This window comes from Polypterus senegalus, chromosome 5 (genome assembly GCF_016835505.1).
Source record: "Polypterus senegalus isolate Bchr_013 chromosome 5, ASM1683550v1, whole genome shotgun sequence".
NCBI lineage: Eukaryota > Metazoa > Chordata > Cladistia > Polypteriformes > Polypteridae > Polypterus > Polypterus senegalus.
The window spans coordinates 31360992-31380619 of record NC_053158.1 but is presented as its reverse complement, the minus strand read 5'-3'; the positions used below and the strand labels follow the sequence as shown (position 1 = coordinate 31380619).

At 36.7% G+C, this 19628-nt stretch overlaps 1 protein-coding gene across 2 annotated transcripts in view; it reads left to right on the top strand.

Annotated features, from left to right (window-relative positions):
* trappc8 (trafficking protein particle complex subunit 8) overlaps positions 1-19628 on the top strand; it is a 122373-nt gene that overhangs the window by 22680 nt on the left and 80065 nt on the right. The window contains exons 3-4 of one of the 2 annotated variants that reach the window (XM_039754426.1): positions 8848-8931; positions 19081-19170. In XM_039754426.1, coding sequence (XP_039610360.1) covers positions 8848-8931; positions 19081-19170 — 174 coding nt within the window. The remainder of the gene's footprint in view (positions 1-8847; positions 8932-19080; positions 19171-19628) is intronic. The other variant, XM_039754427.1, reaches the window with a different exon arrangement.

Below are 19628 nucleotides of genomic sequence, written 5' to 3'. Positions count from 1 at the left end.
TAACTGTAGCACATTTTCTAACCCCCTGTCTTTCACCACTGTTAGTGGTCTACAGTCCAAAGCAATCCATTTTTCGAGAGAATTTGTAAGTTTGACCGATGTTGACTTACTAATTTTGGTCCTGAAGCCAGTTATTTCATCAGTTTTGGGCTGCCGACACCTTTTGTTGGTACTCAAACTCGTACTGCTAGTGCTAACAGCATACACAGTTTCTGTGTTCGCTGTAACGTGTTTTGCATTTAGATGGTACCGTAAGGTTGAAGTGCCTCGGTGTTATGCAAACTCCTTTTTCCACAGTTTACATAAAACCACGCTTTTATCAAGGCTTCCGTCGGGTAGTCTTTTGAAATGAAAAGTTGGTTCCGCAAGACTGCATTAGCTGCGGAGCTCAGCTCAGAGCGAAATGAGGTGAATGGGAGAGAAGATGATGACATGACTCCCCCATCCGCCTAAACTGTCCATCCCCCCACAAACACAGTCTCTTCTCAGAATTTGCATAAGCACAGCCCTTCACCTGCAATTTTAACTTAGTTACAAAGTGATCAAAACTCTCGTTTATATCCTGCGTCCTCTCATTAAACTTTTATCCCGCATTAGCCGTGGGCATGACAAATGCCAGCAGCAGCCTGTCTATGAACTTAATTTAAACTTTAGGTTTACACCGTTCTTTGTTTCCGAAGTAGCAGCACTCATGAATATGGTTGTATATGTCACTCGCTCACTTCTTATTGTTTCGCTGCTTTCTCAAATAATGCATGTTTTCTTCAGCGCTTTTTGGAGCTCTTCCTTGTTTTCTACGTACTGCGTTGACAGTCAGTTCACGTGATTACATGGGAGGCGTGATGATGTCACACGAAACTCCTCCCCCCACGGCCATCGAGCTCAACTCCATTACAGTATATGGAGAAAAATAGCTTCCAGTTATGACCATTACATGTAGAATTTCGAAATGAAACCTGCCCAACTTTTGTAAGGAAGCTGTTAGGAATGAGCCTGCCAAATTTCAGCCTTCCACCCACACGGGAAGTTGGAGAATTAGTGATAAGTGAGTGAGTCAGTCAGTGAGGGCTTTGCCTTTTATTAGTATAGATAAAGGAAGCTGAAGTTGATTACTCTATTCTGGTAGATGAGTGCAGTCTTTTATACTCTCTGATATTGCGCCTAATGTCAGCTTATTATCTTCTTATATAATGCGCTACAGTGGCTGTTCGTTTGTCTGTCCAGGATTTTAAATCACCTGTAGTTCGCAAACCGTTTTACCTATTTACTTGAAATTTGGTACACATATACTATGTGACGTCTACTATCCGCTATCGGGGTGGTGATTTTTATTTCATTATATTGTAGAATCAACTCTCGGCTGCGCGCAGCAGGCGGCCGTACGGTGCATGCGTATGGGCAGCGTTCTCATTCCCTACCACCTTCACTAATCATTCTTGAGGCAGATTGAAGACGTAAGTGTCAGTTTAAGTGAAAAATTAAAGAAAACGTACTAAGTGTTTGCAACACAAAAACTAACAATCAGTTTTAATGCGAAAAGATGCCGACGAAAGAAGAGAAGAAGCGGGCCGCTAGGGTGGAGAAAAGGAGCTGCTCAGGAAGCAGCAACTACATCAACCTCTGAGCAAATGAATGCTAAATGTACAGAAAAAGAGGATGAAAACAAGGAATGCTCAAGTCAAGTGTATTCACTGCATGTTATCGTGCAGTATGTAGTTACTGGTTGTAAATAATATTGATCTCAAGTTTATTTGACTGTATTAACTGGAGTTACTGTTTAAATATGGTGAATGTAAGCTCCTGTTTGGTGTTTTTGCATGTGTGCTTGAAAGAACAAGGCTGATTATCTGCTGTTTTTGGAAGTCGTTTTTTAAATGAGGCATTCCATGAGCAGTTTGGTCTGGTAGCATAATTATTATCCGGCAGTGACTCCTGTCCAATCTTGCTTTTTCCAATTTTACTAAAGAAAATGATGAAATTCTGAAGGCACTCAAGAATCTTGACACATAGAGATGCCATGATTGGCCACCAATCCAAGTTGTATGATTTTTAATACAAAAAATTTGATCAGTGACCAGTAATTTGGCAGATCACAAAAATTGAGTTTTGTATCATCTGCTTTTCTGAATGTTTTGGTAATTTAGTTGTTGTGCTCCTTTACACAAGGTGTTATGGTAGTTGAGCCAGCACATGTATCTTTCTTTATTTATTTTTGCTGTGAACTGAAAGCAGCAATGGAGACTTTAATGGAGGGAGAAGATTGGAATTTTAACCTTTACATTAAAGAAAGAGGAGTAATAAACTAGGAGAAAGGAATCAAAGGAGTCATCCTGTGTAATTTGAAATATGCTGTCTTTTAATTAAAATGGACACTACTTGTCAGTGAGTGATCTTCTGTTAAGTGTAGCAGCTCATATTTTCAATTAGAAATAGGAAACATAAAGAATTTCAAATATCTACTTAGTAAACAATAGGCTTGTTAGCTAAACAGCAAAATTTGTCTGTTTTACTTGTAAACTTGTTAAGCTTGTTAGTCTTGTATCTTTTGATAAACATCTAGTGAACATTTGATAGATTTGTGACTTTTTAAAAGGATTGTACTGTGTTTATTATTTGTATGTGTGTGTCATACACTGTAAATTTTGGTTAAAAATGAGTACTGCCTAATTAAAATGATGATCCATGTTTATAATGACCACTGCAAGAGTGAGGAATGTCTAGCTGGTACAATGCCAAAAATGAAATAAAACCTGTATAAATATTGTAATTGTACGTTTTTACAGCCAAAAAAGCTGTAGTTTAATGATTAAAAATTATTAAAACCATTAAGTACATGTACAGGTGCTGGTCATAAAATTAGAATATCATGACAAAGTTGATTTATTTCAGTAATTCCATTCAAAAAGTGAAACTTGTATATTAGATTCACTCATTACACACAGACTGATGTACAGTAATCCCGCCTCGATCGCGGGGGTTGCGTTCCAGAATACACCTATTAACCCGCGATAGGTGAAAATCCGCAAAGTAGAAACCATATGTTTGTATGATTATTTTTATATATTTTAACCCCTTATAAACTCTCCCAAACTGTTTATAAATATTCCCCGCACAATTATACAGCATAAACCCTTTGTATTCTCTTAGTTATTAGGTAAGATTCATTGAAATTATGTTTGTAAACACACTGTTTATATACAATAAAACCTAAATATTATTTTAAAGATATCGAGTGTCTCCGATATCACATATGTTATAGCCATTACGATAGACAGGCCACCAGCAATAAATACGTACAATGCAAGAAAAATTGTATACAGTAAATGTGTGTACATTTACTTAGTACATACATGTACTAAGTACTGTAAGTAGAAAATTAATTATAGTTACTCACCAACAATGACACGATGACTTGTCTGATAATGATGAGTTTAATTTTACTGCACAACAAAGGAGAGCGTTACAGCCCTTCTAAAGGAGCCTCTTCAGGCGACTGTGTAGCACCGCCGTTGTTCTTCTTCAATCCAAATCCCTAAAGCAGATTCCATCCAGATTACTGCCTTATTACATCCACTTGCAACTCGTTTTGCACCCTGGTTAAAAGGACACTGCGGCCGTAGATCTTATATTCCTTTCATACTTTTTAAATAAAAAGAATCGTAGCCTCATTGATGCCGTAATGGCGTCCTACAGCGGTGTAGCTTTTCCCTTCCTTCAACATATCCAAAACATTTACCTTTTCCGCAATCGTTAACATCTTCCGTTGGCGCTTGGGCACGGCCCCATAAGCAGTAACAGTAGCAGTAGGAGATCGTTTTGGAGCCACAATCATGGGCTTGACTATGCACAAAGATAAACACAAAAGAGCACAAAAGTTAACTCTTTACACAGCGAAACACGTTGATGCTGAATGAGCGAGACGAGACTTCCTGGTTAACACCGCAGAATCGAATTCAGCGCTCTGTCGCTGAGCCATTCAGCACACAGGAACTTAACTGCGTGCTGTGAGTGGTTAGCCTCTCAGCCAACCGCCAATAGTGTCCCTTGTATTAAATCAACTGGGCAAACCAACTGAGGAAGCATGTACAGGAAGTAAAAAGACCCATTGTCTGCAGAACCTGCGAAGCTGCGAAAAATCCGCGTTACAGTGAAGCCGCGAAAATCAAAGCGCGATATAGCGAGGGATTACTGTATTTCAAATGTTTATTTCTTTTAATTTTGATGATTATAACTGACAACTAATGAAAGTCCCAAATTCAGTATCTCGCAAAATTAGAATATCAATTAAGACCAATGCAAAAATTTTTTTGAAATTTTTAGAAATGTTGGCCAACTGAAAGGTATGAATATGAAAAGTATGAGCATGTACAGCACTCAATATTTAGTTGGGGCTCCTTTGGCCTGGATTACTGCAGCAATGCGGCGTGGCATGGAGTCGATCAGTCTGTGGCACTGCTCAGGTGTTATGAGAGCCCATGTTGCTCTGATAGTGGCCTTCAGCTCTTCTGAATTTTTGGGTCTGGCGTATTGCATCTTCCTCTTCACAATACCCCATAGATTTTCTATGGGGTTAAGGTCAGTTGAGTTTGTTGGCCAATCAAGAACAGGGATACCATGGTCCTTAAACCAGGTACTGGTAGGTTTGGCCTATGTGCAGGTGCCAAGTCCTGTTGGAAAGTGAAATCTGCATCTCCATAAAGTTTGTCAGCAGCAGGAAGCATGAAGTGCTCTAAAACTTCCTGGTAGACGGCTGCATTGACCTTGGACCTCAGAAAACACAATGGACCAACACCAGCAGATGACCTGGCACCCCAAACCATCACTGACTGTGGAAACTTCACACTGGACCTCAAGCAACGTGGATTCTGTGCCTCTACTCTCTTCCTCCAGACTCTGGGACCTTGATTTCCAACGGAAATGCAAAATTTACTTTCATCAGAGAACATAACTTTGGACTGCTTAGCCCAGGCGAGAGTCTTCTGACGCTGTCTCTTGTTCAAGAGTGGCTTGACACAAGGAATGCGACAGCTGAAACCCATGTCTTGCATACGTCTGTGCGTGGTGGTTCTTGAAGCACTGACTCCAGCTGCAGTCCACTCTTTGTGAATCTCCCCCAAAGTTTTGAAGGTGTTTTGTTTCACAATCCTCTCTAGGGTGCGGTTATCCCTATTGCTTGTACACTTTTTTCTACCACATCTTGTCCTTCCCTTCGCCTCTCTATTAATGTGCCTGGACACAGAGCTCTGTGAACAGCCAACCTCTTTAGCAATGACCTTTTGTGTCTTGCCCTCCTTGTGCAAGGTGTCAATGGTCATGTTTTGGACAACTGTCAAGTCAGCAGTCTTCCCCATGATTGTGTAGCCTACAGAACTAGACTGAGAGACCATTTAAAGGCTTTTGCAGGTGTTTTGAGTTAATTAGCTGAGTAGAGTGTGGCACCAGGTGTCTTCAATATTGAACCTTTTCACAATATTCTAATTTTCCGAGATACTGAATTTGGGGCTTTCATTAGTTGTCAGTTATAATCATCAAAATTAAAAGAAATAAACATTTGAAATACATCAGTCTGTGTGTAATGAATGAATCTAATATACAAGTTTCACTTTTTGAATGGAATTACTGAAATAAATCAACTTTGTCATGATATTCTAGTTTTATATTAAGCAGTTTTTAACTCCCATGATTAATTAAGTTAATCCATGTGCGAGAATATATATATATATATATACACATTATGGATAAGTATTTTCTGTACATATTTTATTACTTTAAAAAGTATGTATTTTAAGGGAATTTTATTATTGTGGTTTTTTTTTGTGGTCACTGAACAATAAGACTACAGAGTTTCATTTTGTTTATAAAAATGAACAGGCAACACCTGTGCTCTGTATTTATGAAAAATACCCAAGTTAACAGACTAGATACTGTATATAATACAAAACATAAGACTTCTATGCACTTGGTTATGCAGGAGCTTAGTGCAAAAATTTTGAAAGGGATAAAAAAAATTAGAAATCATTGTTGGACTTGGCCAGTTCAGTACCATGAAAGCAGTGGTTGGTATCAACCCTAAAAACCGCAATCTGAGCATCCCTAATTTTGAGTTGGTGTATATTTTATTTCTTTGTTGTAAACATTAAGTATTATAAATGTACAGTATATATTTCAGATCAAAATTTTGAATGTGTCACTTTTCCTTTTGACTGTAGGATATGGAAATATCAATAGAAAAAGTAATCCATACTACAGTACTTAAATACTGCAATTTGTGTTTGAATTAGAGGTCTAACAAATTCCCAAATCTGTGTATTGATTTAATCTGTAAACATGTATTCCACATCATATTCTTGGATACTTCTTTTCATACACACACACACACATGTTCTGGCACAATTAGCAAAGATATTCAATTATTTAGCAATCAGTTAAAGTCCATCTTACTGAAGCTGTGATGCATTTATCATCATTGATTATACAATGATGGGCAAGGTGAGATGTTTTATTTTATATAGTTTAAAAAAGCAAAACACACACACACAGTAAGCTATGTGACCCCAAAAAAAGGTCTATGCTGGTGCTTGTGAGGTGCAGTGCAACGAATCTAGAAGTTTAACTTGTATGTTGATTACTTACATTTATATTTTCATGACAGGTGCTGGTATTTTTATTATTTCTTAAGGATATATATATAAGTATATAATATCATGTGTCTGAAATTAAATAAAAAAGACCATTATGAACCTCGTAACATCTCTCTTCACGATGTTCTCCCTGTGTTTACATGGTATTCCTCTGGTTACTTTGGTTTCCTGCCACAGTCCAAAGACATGCAGACTAAAAGAACTGGCCCATGTGTATATTCACCCTGTGATGGACTGACACCATGCCTAGGTGTTGTTCCCACCTTGGCCCTGAGGCCTGCTGGGATTGACTTCCCCACAACTCTGTTCAGGATAAGTGGGTTTGAAAATGGATGGGTGCATGTATGAAAAGGTGAAGTAATATTTATATGAATGATTATGAAAATAGCATTAATATAATGACATGAAAAAGTGAGCTGTTGGGCTACATATATTCAATACTGTACACACTTTTTTGAACTGTGGGAAAACGTTTTGTTTAGCAAACATATTGAGGAGTAACTATAAGATGCAGAAGTTCCAGATTTTTTCTGATGCATTTCAAGAATCAAGTTTGCTTGATTTTAGTATGCTGTATTTACCAATAAAACATTCTTGACAAAGTTAAAAATTCTGCAACAAAGCCAGAAGATTAAATAAGTCAGAAATGGACTGACTATGAGGTTTTCTTACGTAGCAGACCTTGTTGATGGAAGAGATGCAGGTGACAGCTATTCAAGAGAGAATCACTGTGCACAGCACTGCACTAAAATGGAGAATGAACTGACAAATCAAAGATCTATTTTCAAACTTGCACTGCTTTTGTTACAGTTCAGCTGTGATTGAGGATGGCAGAATGGTTGATGGCACATGGACAGTTTTTTGGACAGAACATTATTTGGAGATGACAGATAGTTTTGGTTGCACTCTGCAGTTTTATGAAAATGCTCTGGACCTGTTAGAAAGTAAAGGAAATGCCTTTTCCATTTGCAGCAATCTGCTTATGCATGCCATAGCCTTACTTTAACAACCACATGCTAAAGGACACCTTCAGTTAATATTCTAAAATTAAGAGCATATTCTGACTGTTATCTGGAGTAGGTTTCATGAAAATTGTCTGAGTAAATAATAAACAAACTTAATACTTTTTCAACTGTTTCCCAACATGTTCCATTATTTGATATTTAATGATGCAGTTTTAGGTGCTTCTTTGTTGAGTTCTCCCCTCCATTAGCATGGGGAAAAAATATTTATTAGTTATAAACTAAACTGTTGATACTCTAAATGTCATGCATTGTTTCATTATTACACCTGAAAAGTACATATAAATGTTTAAAATGAGTACAGTATTACAAAACCATCAATAACACAGAATAAAGTACTAATTGAATGGTAACAAGGTGACTCAAAAAAGAGTATGTGTTGTAGTTATTGATGTACGAGTTAAAAGAAAACTAATATCTTAAGTAACAAACACAACATAAATATCCCAAACATAATCACATACTGTAAGGATCAGTATACCATTCAGAGTTAATAATGAAATTTATTTATAAAATGTTTTTCTTAAACACAGAGAGCTATAAAGCATAACAACAAAGTAAAAAGTACAAGACTGAGTAGAAATTGATAAAATATAAAACAATATATAGGAAACATAAATATACAACAAGGCAAAGTAATGAACTAATACAAAAAATGGAAAGTAGAAGCAAACCCCAAAAGGTTAAAATCCATAAGAGCCTCATTGGATTGGTGTGTTTTAAGTAGCGTCTTAGAACAGCGAATATCAGAGGCATTTCTAATGAGCCTTATATGATGAGCTTCATCTTCTTACAAACTTGTAGCAGCCTAGTTTAGAAAAAATGCTAGTGAAGAGACTGAAATTGTGCATATTTTCACAACAGTAGTAATCAAAGTTTTGATCTGCTAACATTTCTTTCACAGGATATAAACTTTCAAAATAGTAAATTAAAAGTCAGTTGTAATTATTTTCCAACTTTTGAGGTGTTTCATTTCTCATGTAGGACATGTTTTATTGAATAATGTAATATATCCTATGTTTTGTATAATTTGCTTGTGCTTTCTACATATAAAAGATTTTCTTATTAACCTAATTTTTTTTCTTTCATTGCTATATGAGTTAAACCACTGCTTTATTTTCTATATTTGTTTTTATTATTTTTCTTCATAATAAGTTAATAATTTGATATTTTATTCCCATTAGATCGCTCAGTTAAAGCTAGTGTTCCTTGGTACAATAGTTGGAAAGAAACACTGACGCAGCTGAACACTTCAAGGTTCTTTACAGGTATACTCCAAACTTGGTCCTAGGCTCTCCTTCAACCCTTTTAATTTCTAATCTCTTAATCCTAGTCCCGAATCAAAAATCTGTAGCTGAACCTACTGACTGTATTTCCCAAACCTCCTTCATTCTTTTTGATTTTGTTGTTGTTTTATGAAATTTTGTCTTTGCTGTTTTCTCTGTAATGTTTGTTTGGTTTTGTAATCAACATGTTTGTGCTAGTACATGTGTTGAACGTTTTGTATGTGCAAGTTTAATTTTTTAAAAGCAAATATTTCCTTTTTACATGCATAGAAATTTCACACATATAGTCCCTTTGCATTCCTTCCTAAATTTCTGAAATGAACATTGTTTCCATCAATATTTTATTTTAAACTTTGCTGTTGTTTTATACACTTGTTTATGACTCCATGCAAATGTACATTACTAGGATACACATTTAGCCTCCTTAAGACACCAAATTTTGGGGCAGTAATGATAATCGAGAAGGTTTACTTGAGAGGATAGTGTAAACCTTAGATCATAAAGGATTTTTAATATGGTTTAATGCTTTTGAAGTTACTTATTTTTTCCACAATTGTCAAAGTCATTTGCACTAGATTCTTGCTTTAATTGAATCTGTATTTAGTAATTTTATGAAAAAAGTTGCTATTTCTGCAAATAAGGCACTAAAACAAAACAAAAGCCTTAAATCTTGCTGAGTTGATATATTTTGAAGTGACAAAATTTCTGATTTTTTTATAAAACAGGCCTTTTGCATTTCACAAATATATTTATGGCAACATAAAGGTAAGTGAATAAGTGTGACGATGTGGGTTCAGCTCAATGCTCCCTTCTTACTTTTCGGGAGCTCTTGAACCCCACACTCAGTAATGTGACTGGATGAGCTGAACAGTGAGGACACCAAAACAAAGCAAGGGGACAGGTGCAAAAGTGCTTTTATTTTAAAACAGTCAAAAACAAGAAGTGTTCAAATAAATGGTGCAGTGACTCAAAAACGTCAGTAAATAAATAATCCATAAAAAGTAAGTGAAATGTGGAGGTTAAAATAATTCCAATAAAAACGAGGTTAAAACAATAGCTGGAAGCAGTCCTTTAAAAACAAAACCTGGTGCTTTATTCAACTGGCGGATCCCCTGCTTCTCTCTTCCGGGCCCTGCACCAGGGGAGTCGCCCTACCTGCAGCTGACCTTCTTCACATCCGGTTGCCTTCTGTCCTCTGGCTCCGTATGGCACCACAACCCAGACTGAGACTTGGGTTCCACCAGCGGCCATGGAGCTTACGCTGGTGTTCCGATCCCAAATCTCTGACTCTCGCAGCTCCTCTCAAGTGCTCAACAGGAGCGACCCAATCAAACTGCCCCGGGTGCTCCACTAGGGCTCACTTCTCGCAGCTGTCTGTCCTTATAGCTACCCGGCTCTCGCTCACTCACTCACTTCCAGCTTCCCTTTCTTCCACCTTTAACCTCCATTCTTTTCTTTCAATCTGTTTTTCTTCTCCCTTTTGCACTCGCACTCCTACTATATATAATGGGGACGTGGTACAGGTGGGTGATTGGCAGCTCCTAGCATCAATTACGGATGTGGACAATTCTTCACCTGTGCACATAAGCAAGGAAATGGCTGCAGCGCATCACGTCCTAGAACCGCTCCGGCCACACTAACACATCCCCTCCATAAGTTGCGACTGTGGCGATAATTTATTTAAAAACTGGCCTTTTATTTTGAGCCACGGACCCAAAATATCACAATAAGTTGTTTTTTCTTTGGTATTTGTGCTATTAGTGTACCACAAAATTGCTGTGAAAACAGTGTAAAGCCTGAGTTTATTACTGGCTTTCAGAAAGCTCAAGTTACCACAGCCTAGCAATAAAACAGAAACAGAGAAATTCTAATAACACTTAGACTTCTTACAGTACTAGTTTAATCTCACAAAAAAAGTGGAACACATTGTTATGAGAACACTGGACAGACTGACAAACAGACAGGCAGGCAGACAGAAAGTATTTTATTTGTCTCAAGGGGAAATTGAGCTTTTACAGAACTCTCAAAATAAAGAAATACAGTTTTTGTTATATGCAGGAGTTACCTTTCTGGAAAACTCTGTGGATACGGACGGACAATGCTGATACTAAAGCATTGATCCTATGGGAAGAGTGCGATTAGGATCCAGCTGCTCAAATGGAGGAAGATGAGGTTGTGTGGACGTGCCAGACTTCCACTCTCACCCTTCATTAATGAACCTTCTACAAGTTTGCCTACAAAAATCACGTTTGGACTTTTACTTCCTCTTTAGTCGAGTTATGTTCCATGTGCATCGCCAGAAGCTCTGAGTGACTACAGCAAGATGGATCTGAGGATCTCATTAAACCATTCATTTGACAGTAGCCACAGACGGAGTTTGCAAAGACTTACTCAGTGCATGCTTATGACATGTACTTAGTAGGAATTCCTTGTTCCTTGTTGTTGTTGTTGCAGAACAATTGCAAGCCCTGGTCACAGTCACTAAGTTCAACAGCATCCCGTGCCTTTGATGCTGGGCAGACACAACTGGATACATTCAGTGTAGTGTGCGTGTAGCCCTCTCCATCTAAGCATATCGCAGACCTGTTATTGCTCAATCTCACGTCTCACTTATGCATGATAGGCCTCTGGGATATTTTTTATGCTGTGCTTGCCTGCAAATAAAACTACCTGCTGCCTGTCCCTGCCACAGTCCACAACCTTCAACGATGACCTTATCCATGAATAGGTGCAATAAGACTCTGGATGTCATGAAATGGGTTACACTTTTATAATAGATAAGCAAATACATAGATAGTGAGGATTTACTATATAACCAACATAGACCACCTTAAACGCAGAAAAAAATTACAAAAAAGCAAAATAAACTTCTGAATTGGCTAAGAAAACAACAGTAGCAGTGAGGCATTAATAAGAACATTTATTTCTGTAAGTATGAAGGAGCCCTTGTAGTGTTTCTTGACACATTTCTGCTGACTAATTCTAAATTCTAAGATAGATCATTCTAATGGCTAAATGTACCTAAAGCTAGTTTGTCATAGAGATTATCAGTTTTGTCTTCATTTTCTCCTCTGCTGCTACCTTGACAGTGACAGTTGACAGTGCATTCCAAAACTGAGCCTGCTTTATTTAGCTTGTTAATTTGGTGGGTCTCTCTTCAAGAAATGTTATCAGCCCAGCACACTGCAGTGTAGGAAATTGCACTGGTGATCAGAGTTGTACAACACCTAAAGGATATCATCACTCACATTAAAGTAACATGTTGTCCTAAAAGAAAAGAGTCTACTCTGCCCTTCCTTCTATTGTTCCTCTGGGTTACTAGTAATAGACCAGTGCAGCCTGTCACCAATGTAGCAGTGCATCCGTTCTCTGAATAGTGACCAGACTTAGAGGCTTTTTGGTGCAACAAAAGTCAATAAACCAGTTCCTTGATTTTGCTGATGCCAAGTTGCAGACAGTTCTCTTTGAACCAGAAAACGAAGTCCTCAAACCTTTCTCCTATACTCTGTCACATCATTCTGGTCAATACACCCCATTATCACAGAATCATCTAAGAATGTCTGCAAGTGACAAGACCTGGTATTATATTTAAAGTCTTGAGATGTGTACTCTAAACATTAAAGTTAACAGAACCGTTCCTTGTGATGCTTCAGTGTTGCTCACATCCAATTTAGAAAGACGGCCCTTAAGCCTCAGAAATTACATTCTGCCTGAATTTTCCAGGGTACCATAGGTTCCACAACCTGCATATCCCTTAGCTTACCCCTTAAGAGCCATGGCTGGATGGTACTAACATAATCCTCCCAGTGCTGCTAGTTTGAAAACATGAATCAGTACTAGAACATTTTCTGTTGACATTCAGTTAATTTTAAAGCTTTTGTTTTATATTTGGACAAGTGGCCTGTGATTGTCTTGTTGGAATTTTTATTTATTTACTAAATACAGCTTCATGTAACCAAAGTGTCTTTCACATTTTCATTGTGAAAAGTAGCGTAAAAAATAATGAGCTTCGAAAGAAAAATTATTACACTGCTTAACATTTATTAGTTAGTTATTACTATGTATGCCTTTTTCAAAATTAGTTGTGTTCTATCATCTAGTTCTAAAATGACTGCATGCCAATGTATGAGATGAAGTTGCAGTAACCAAATCACAACTAATCAGTAGTTTTGGTTTTTCCATTTTCCTATTTATGACACCTTATCCTTTCTATTATAAAATTGTCCAAACTAAAATTTGCATTTCTGGTGACTTAACTAAGTAAACATTTTTACTTTTGAATATGATGGCCTACATCTGGGTGTTTTTACTGTTTTTTTTTAAACATCACTGAACTCAACAACTACATTTGTCCTGTTTGTTTAACTCTGAATAGTTTTTTTAAAGATGTTAGATTTTTGCCCGCTGTTGCTATCTAACTTTTTTTTTTTTACAGGAGAAAAAAAATTTCAAGAGAAGATAATCTTGTCCATTCATTTTTTACATTTAGTTGTTACGGTCATTGGCATGTTCTTATGTTTGTAATTTTGTTAATATTTGCCCTATGTTTGAGTTTTGTTTTATGAATTCAGTGTTGAGTGGTGTCCTTTTTTATTGCTAACCTAAAACAAAATGTATTTCTTTTTTTATTTTTTGTTATAGATTTTTTCAAGGAGAATGTTTCCCTAATAAAGTAATTGTCTCTATTTATATGTGATTTCTTCTTTTTTTTTCAGATTAGAACTTGGCAAACAAAATAATGGTTCAAAAGTTTCATGGTTCATACTGAACTTTGAACTTTGCTTCATAGTATGGTTCTACATAAAATGTGAACACTATTGGAATGTCATGTTTCCTTTGCTTATTTATTAAATATAGAAAAAAAAATCACAAATACATGGCTAAATCAAATTTAACAGGAAATATTTACAACTTTTTTGGTTAACTTGAAATGTCATGCTTGCTAATTCAGCGCTGCCGAATAGACTTTCCAACCACATGTGTAGTCGGCCGTTGCATTAAACCTGTCTGGCGATGACAACTAATAACAATACATAAGTTTACAAATACAGAAAGCAACTGCAAAATTTGGGTGGCTTTTCCATGCACCACATGGCCCTGATGTTCTTTTATCCCCAGATTTCCATCTTTTTGAAGGCCTTAAAGAAGTCATCTGTGCAAAAAGGTTTGGAAGTGTTGCCATGATTGATGATATGAATAATCTGATCTGAGTGCAGGAATTACTCTTACAAGATAGGGGCACATGTTGTTATTTCCCAATGGATGAACTATTTTTAAGTTAGCTGAGATTGTTTACAGAAGTAAAGAACGTAGCAGACATATCTAGCAGTCATATGACTAAGTTCAAAAATACTGTAATTGAAGTTACTAACAGTAAAAAAAAAAAAAAGAAAAAGTGTTCTAAAACTTTCTGGTCAATCCTCATATTATGGGGAAAAAAACATTGTTGAACCTGCCAAATGTAGTGCTTTCAGTATTGTCTTTTCTAAGTGATGTCCTTTATTCTTCACATACAACAAACCAGTAACAACTTTTCAGGTTACCTGAGGATATTTAAAAAAAACTGTAGTCACCCACAGACATCATTTGTATTATTTTGGGTGTTGCTGGAGTTACTATTAAAGAAAGTTTTCTTGTAGAAATGACTTGATAAATGATACAGCAATGTGTACAAGCAGTTCTTTTTTTAATATTGACACATGATATGGGTTACAACACTGTGATTCACTTTCCAGTACATTCTCACTTGTTTGATGTATATATTTCCTTATGGTTCTGATGCTTAGTGTTTTTCTCTTGGTTTTTGTTAGTTTGTTTAGCTGCATAAAGTAATGAGTACAAAATTGTCATTTTAACTGCTACTGCTTTTGAAATCTATGTACACCCTAAATACATATACATGGGGTCTCTGTAAACTCAAGCCAGGAAGAACGTGGTTAACATTGTTCATGACTGTAATAAATTAAGTTGCAGGAGTAACCCTAAATGCCATTTGCACATACTTGGTCCCAAGTCAGGGCAATGTGATCATATAGAGCTGATACTGAACTTAAATTATGGCCAGAAGACTGACACTTTATGATACTGGTGATAATGGTGGTTGGAATAGCATGCATGCACTTTTCCTCCAATAACATTATGAATGAAAATACTTTATGAAAAGGTTTCCTTGGTCTTTTTTTTTTTTTTATTGTTTTTGCCTTCATGCCAACAGTTTATATTGCGTTTGGAAAAGGAAGTACAAGGCTGCTTATTTATCAAAGGAGTAATGTGAATCTGAATAGGCAATTAGAATTAAAACTTCTTTTGTTGTGCTTTAGATATAAATGTTTCTGTCTCAGCTTGGTTATTAGATAACAGGATGTACAGAAACTGCCAGTCTGACTGGTTCCTGATGTGGATGTGTTTTGAAAAATTGAATTTACCCTCTATTCTGTTCATGTATACAATTATTCCATCAGTGATGACTTCATGGAATTACTTCATTAATAAAAATTTGGTGTTTTTCAAAATATTTTTCTCATATAATGTATATATATATATATATATATATATAGTGCATCCGGAAAGTATTCACAGCACATCACTTTTTCCACATCTTGTTATGTTACAGCCTTATTCCAAAATGGATTAAATTCATTTTTTTCCCTCAGAATTCTACACACAACACCTCATAATGACAACGTGAAAAAAGTTTACTTGAGGTTTTTGTGAATTTATTATAAATAAAAAAACTGAGAGATCACATGTACATAAGTATTCACAGCCTTTGCTCAATACTTTGTCGATGCACCTTTGGCAGCAATTACAGCCTCAAGACTTTTTGAATATGATGCCACAAGCTTGGCACACCTATCCTTGGCCAGTTTGGCCCATTCCTCTTTGCAGCATCTCTCAAGCTCCATCAGGTTGGAAGGGAAGCGTCGGTGCACAGCCATTTTAAGATCTCTCCAGAGATGTTCAATCGGATTCAAGTCTGGGCTCTGGCTGGGCCACTCAAGGACATTCACAGAGTTGTACTGAAGCCACTCCTTTGATATCTTGGCTGTGTGCTTAGGGTCGTTGTCCTGCTGAAAGATGAACTGTCGCTCTAGTCTGAGGTCAAGAGCGCTCTGGAGCAGGTTTTCATCCAGGATGTCTCTGTACATTGCTGCAGTCATCTTTCCCTTTATCCTGACTAGTCTCCCAGTTCCTGCCGCTGAAAAACATCCCCACAGTATGATGCTGCCACCACCATGCTTCACTGTAGGGATGGTATTGGCCTGGTGATGAGCAGTGCCTGGTTTCCTCCAAACATGACGCCTGGCATTCACACCAAAGAGTTCAATCTTTGTCTCATCAGACCAGAGAATTTTGTTTCTCATGGTCTGAAAGTCCTTCAGGTGCCTTTTGGCAAACTCCAGGCGGGCTGCCATGTGCCTTTTACTAAGGAGTGGCTTCCGTCTGGCCACTCTAGCATACAGGCCTGATTGGTGGATTGCTGCAGGGATGGTTGTCCTTCTGGAAGGTTCTCCTCTCTTCCCAGAGGACCTCTGGAGCTCTGACAGAGTGATCATCGGGTTCTTGGCGACCTCCCTGACTAAGGCCCTTCTCCCCCGATCGCTCAGTTTAGATGGCCGGCCAGCTCTAGGAAGAGTCCTGGTGGTTTCGAACTTCTTCCACTTACGGATGATGGAGGCCACTGTGCTCATTGGGACCTTCAAAGCAGCAGAAATTTTTCTGTAACCTTCCACCAGATTTGTGCCTCGAGAAAATCCTGTCTCGGAGGTCTACAGACAATTCCTTTGACTTCATGCTTGGTTTGTGCTCTGACATGAACTGTCAACTGTGGGACCTTATATAGACAGGTGTGTGCCTGTCCAAATCATGTTCAATCAACTGAATTTACTACAGGTGGACTCCAATTAAGCTGCAGAAACATCTCAAGGATGATCAGAGGAAACAGGATGCACCTGAGCTCAATTTGGAGCTTCATTGCAAAGGCTGTGAATACTTATGTACATGTGCTTTCTCATTTTTTTAATTTTTAATAAATTTGCAAAAATCTCAAGTAAACGTTTTTCACATTGTCATTATGGGGTGTTGTGTGCAGAATTCTGAGGAAAAAAATGAATTTAATCCATTTTGGAATAAGACTGTAACATAACAAAATGTGGAGAAAGTGATGCACTATGAATACTTTCTGGATGCACTGTATATGTGTGTGTGTTATATATATATATATATATATATATATATATATATAATTTATTTAGATTATGTATATACATAGTGAAAATATTTAGGTTTAACATTCACACTGCCCCCTTAGCTGTGTGGGTTTCTTCTTGGTGCACCAGTTTCCTCCCATTGTCACATGCAGGCTAGGTGGATTGGTGACATTAAATCGGCCCTGGCATAGGTGTGCGCGTGTGTGTGCATGTGTGCCCTTTGATGAACAGGTGTCCTGTTCGGGTTTGTTCCTGCCTTGTGCCCTATGCTATCATGAATAGGCTCTAGTAAAACCCCTGTAACCCTAGTCTGGATTAAGTGGGTTAGAAAATGACATCTTTTTAACATGCCGTATTCTTTGTTTTCAATTAAATTTTTGATAATGCATATTTAACCATGGATTGATGCTCCATGCAGTCTTGAATCGTTTGGCCTTTGGTCATACTTGCCCACAAGCTTTTAGTTTAGTCATGTTGAAGTATTTGTGAGAATAGTCTAGCATGAAAGATGTGTTTTTGCCCTCTGCTATGAAAAGCATATCTTGAGTCTCATTCATAATGATTCTCATCAGCTGTTTAGCAGTGGGGATTGAGTTGTAGATTTATTTACCATATTAACATTTTTCTTTATAAAATCCAGTTGAAGTTCCTGTCTTGAGTTTGTTCCACACAGAAAGTGATTAAAGAATCAGTGACACTGTTATTTTTTAGATCCTAATAAAAATGTGATGGGATACAATACATTTCAGAACCTAATAAAGCATTGTATAATATCTATAAATTAATGATAAAATGTTTAGTAATTGTGTACCAAAGTGGAGTCTTTAACCTACCTTGATGTACCCGGTAAACTGATAGATGACAGTAAATTGGCCAGGGATGGATTTGCATTAATATGTACATAACTGTGTGTCCTGTGATGAATAAGCATAACCTGCCCAAGGTTGGTTGGAATCTTGTGCTTGATGCTTCCAAGATGTCCTCTGACTCCCAACAAACCTGAACAAAATTAAACTGTTTAAAAAAAATGGAGGGATGAATTATATTTCCCTTTGATCTTGGAATATTGGAATATGTTAAAATATGAAAAATCATATAAGACATGAAAATATCACCATAATCTTATGATATTGGTATGTGCAAACGAGTATCAGTTTCATACTTTTAGGCTTCGTTTCACAGTTTCTGTTTATTTGTTCTCTTCATCTCTACTTTGTTCTCTTCATCTCTACGTGTGTATGTATGTATATATATGTGTGTGTGTGTGTGTGCGTATATGTATATTTGTGTGTATTTCAACAAAAACAATAATATAAATTAAAATTTAAAGCAAGAAATGTATTTAAGCAGAAGTCTGTTTGAGTATGAATTTATTGTTCCCATTTTCTCATGTTCCAGGAGCCTGTAGCTTGGCTGAGAAGGGTTAAGCGTGTATAGCAGGAACAAAATCTAGACAGGGCACATTCAAGTACACACTTGTACTCAGCCACTGTAACTTCTGAAGTATCCCTGTGGGCATGGGCAAAATGGGCATATTCCACAAACACATGATGACATTTTATATTGTGTTGCTAACAGATTCGCAGTATGAAAGTGTTAAATTGATTTAATTTTGTGTATTGTCTTTTTTGAATTAATGTTTACACATTAGGAATTTAGCAAACATTGTACTCTAGCGTAAATGGTTGCATGTGAGATATATTCCTTGTCATGTGTAAAGGTGGTTAAGTCTAAAGGTAAGAAGCCTTTATAACTGTTTAACGAAAAAGATGAATAAAGGAGTTTTGACTCCTTTAGATTTTTTTTTCAGATGTAACAACTGTGACAACATATGACACAGCTGTGTTTGAATTTAGAATTTAATTTACAAACCAAAGTAACATGAAATATTTTTGAGAATATTCTGTTTATTTCATTTCAGCAACCACACCATGGTTTGAAGCCTACAGAGAAAGCTTCTTTCAGTCTATGCAAGCATCAGAGCATGAATTTCTTAACCACTACTTGGCTTGTATCCTTTTTGTACTTTTGTACTTTTGGAAATATTTGAAATATGTTTTCCTAAGTTTAATATTTGGAAATGTTGTCTTGCACAATATTATACTTTTTAAATTTGCTATCTTTAAAATCCAATGTGGATTATGACTTTTATTCAGATTATTTCTTCCTTTTAACTATTTATTTAATCGTACCATTTCTTCTCGCAAACATTTAGAAATAAACACAACATACTGCATTTCACATTTAAACAAGAAGCTAACCTTTAGTTTGCATGTTTCTGATCATGTGCTCAAACATTAAAACACTGACTAGAAGAAAATCGCAGGTGATCAGTTCATCTCATGTCAAGAATAGCTTTGTAGAGTTAGTGTTAACAGATTGATTTTAATCAAATACGTTACAGTAGGATGTTTTAATTTACCTTAGGCTGGAAATCAGTATTATGGATTACATTAACATCAAATTTAG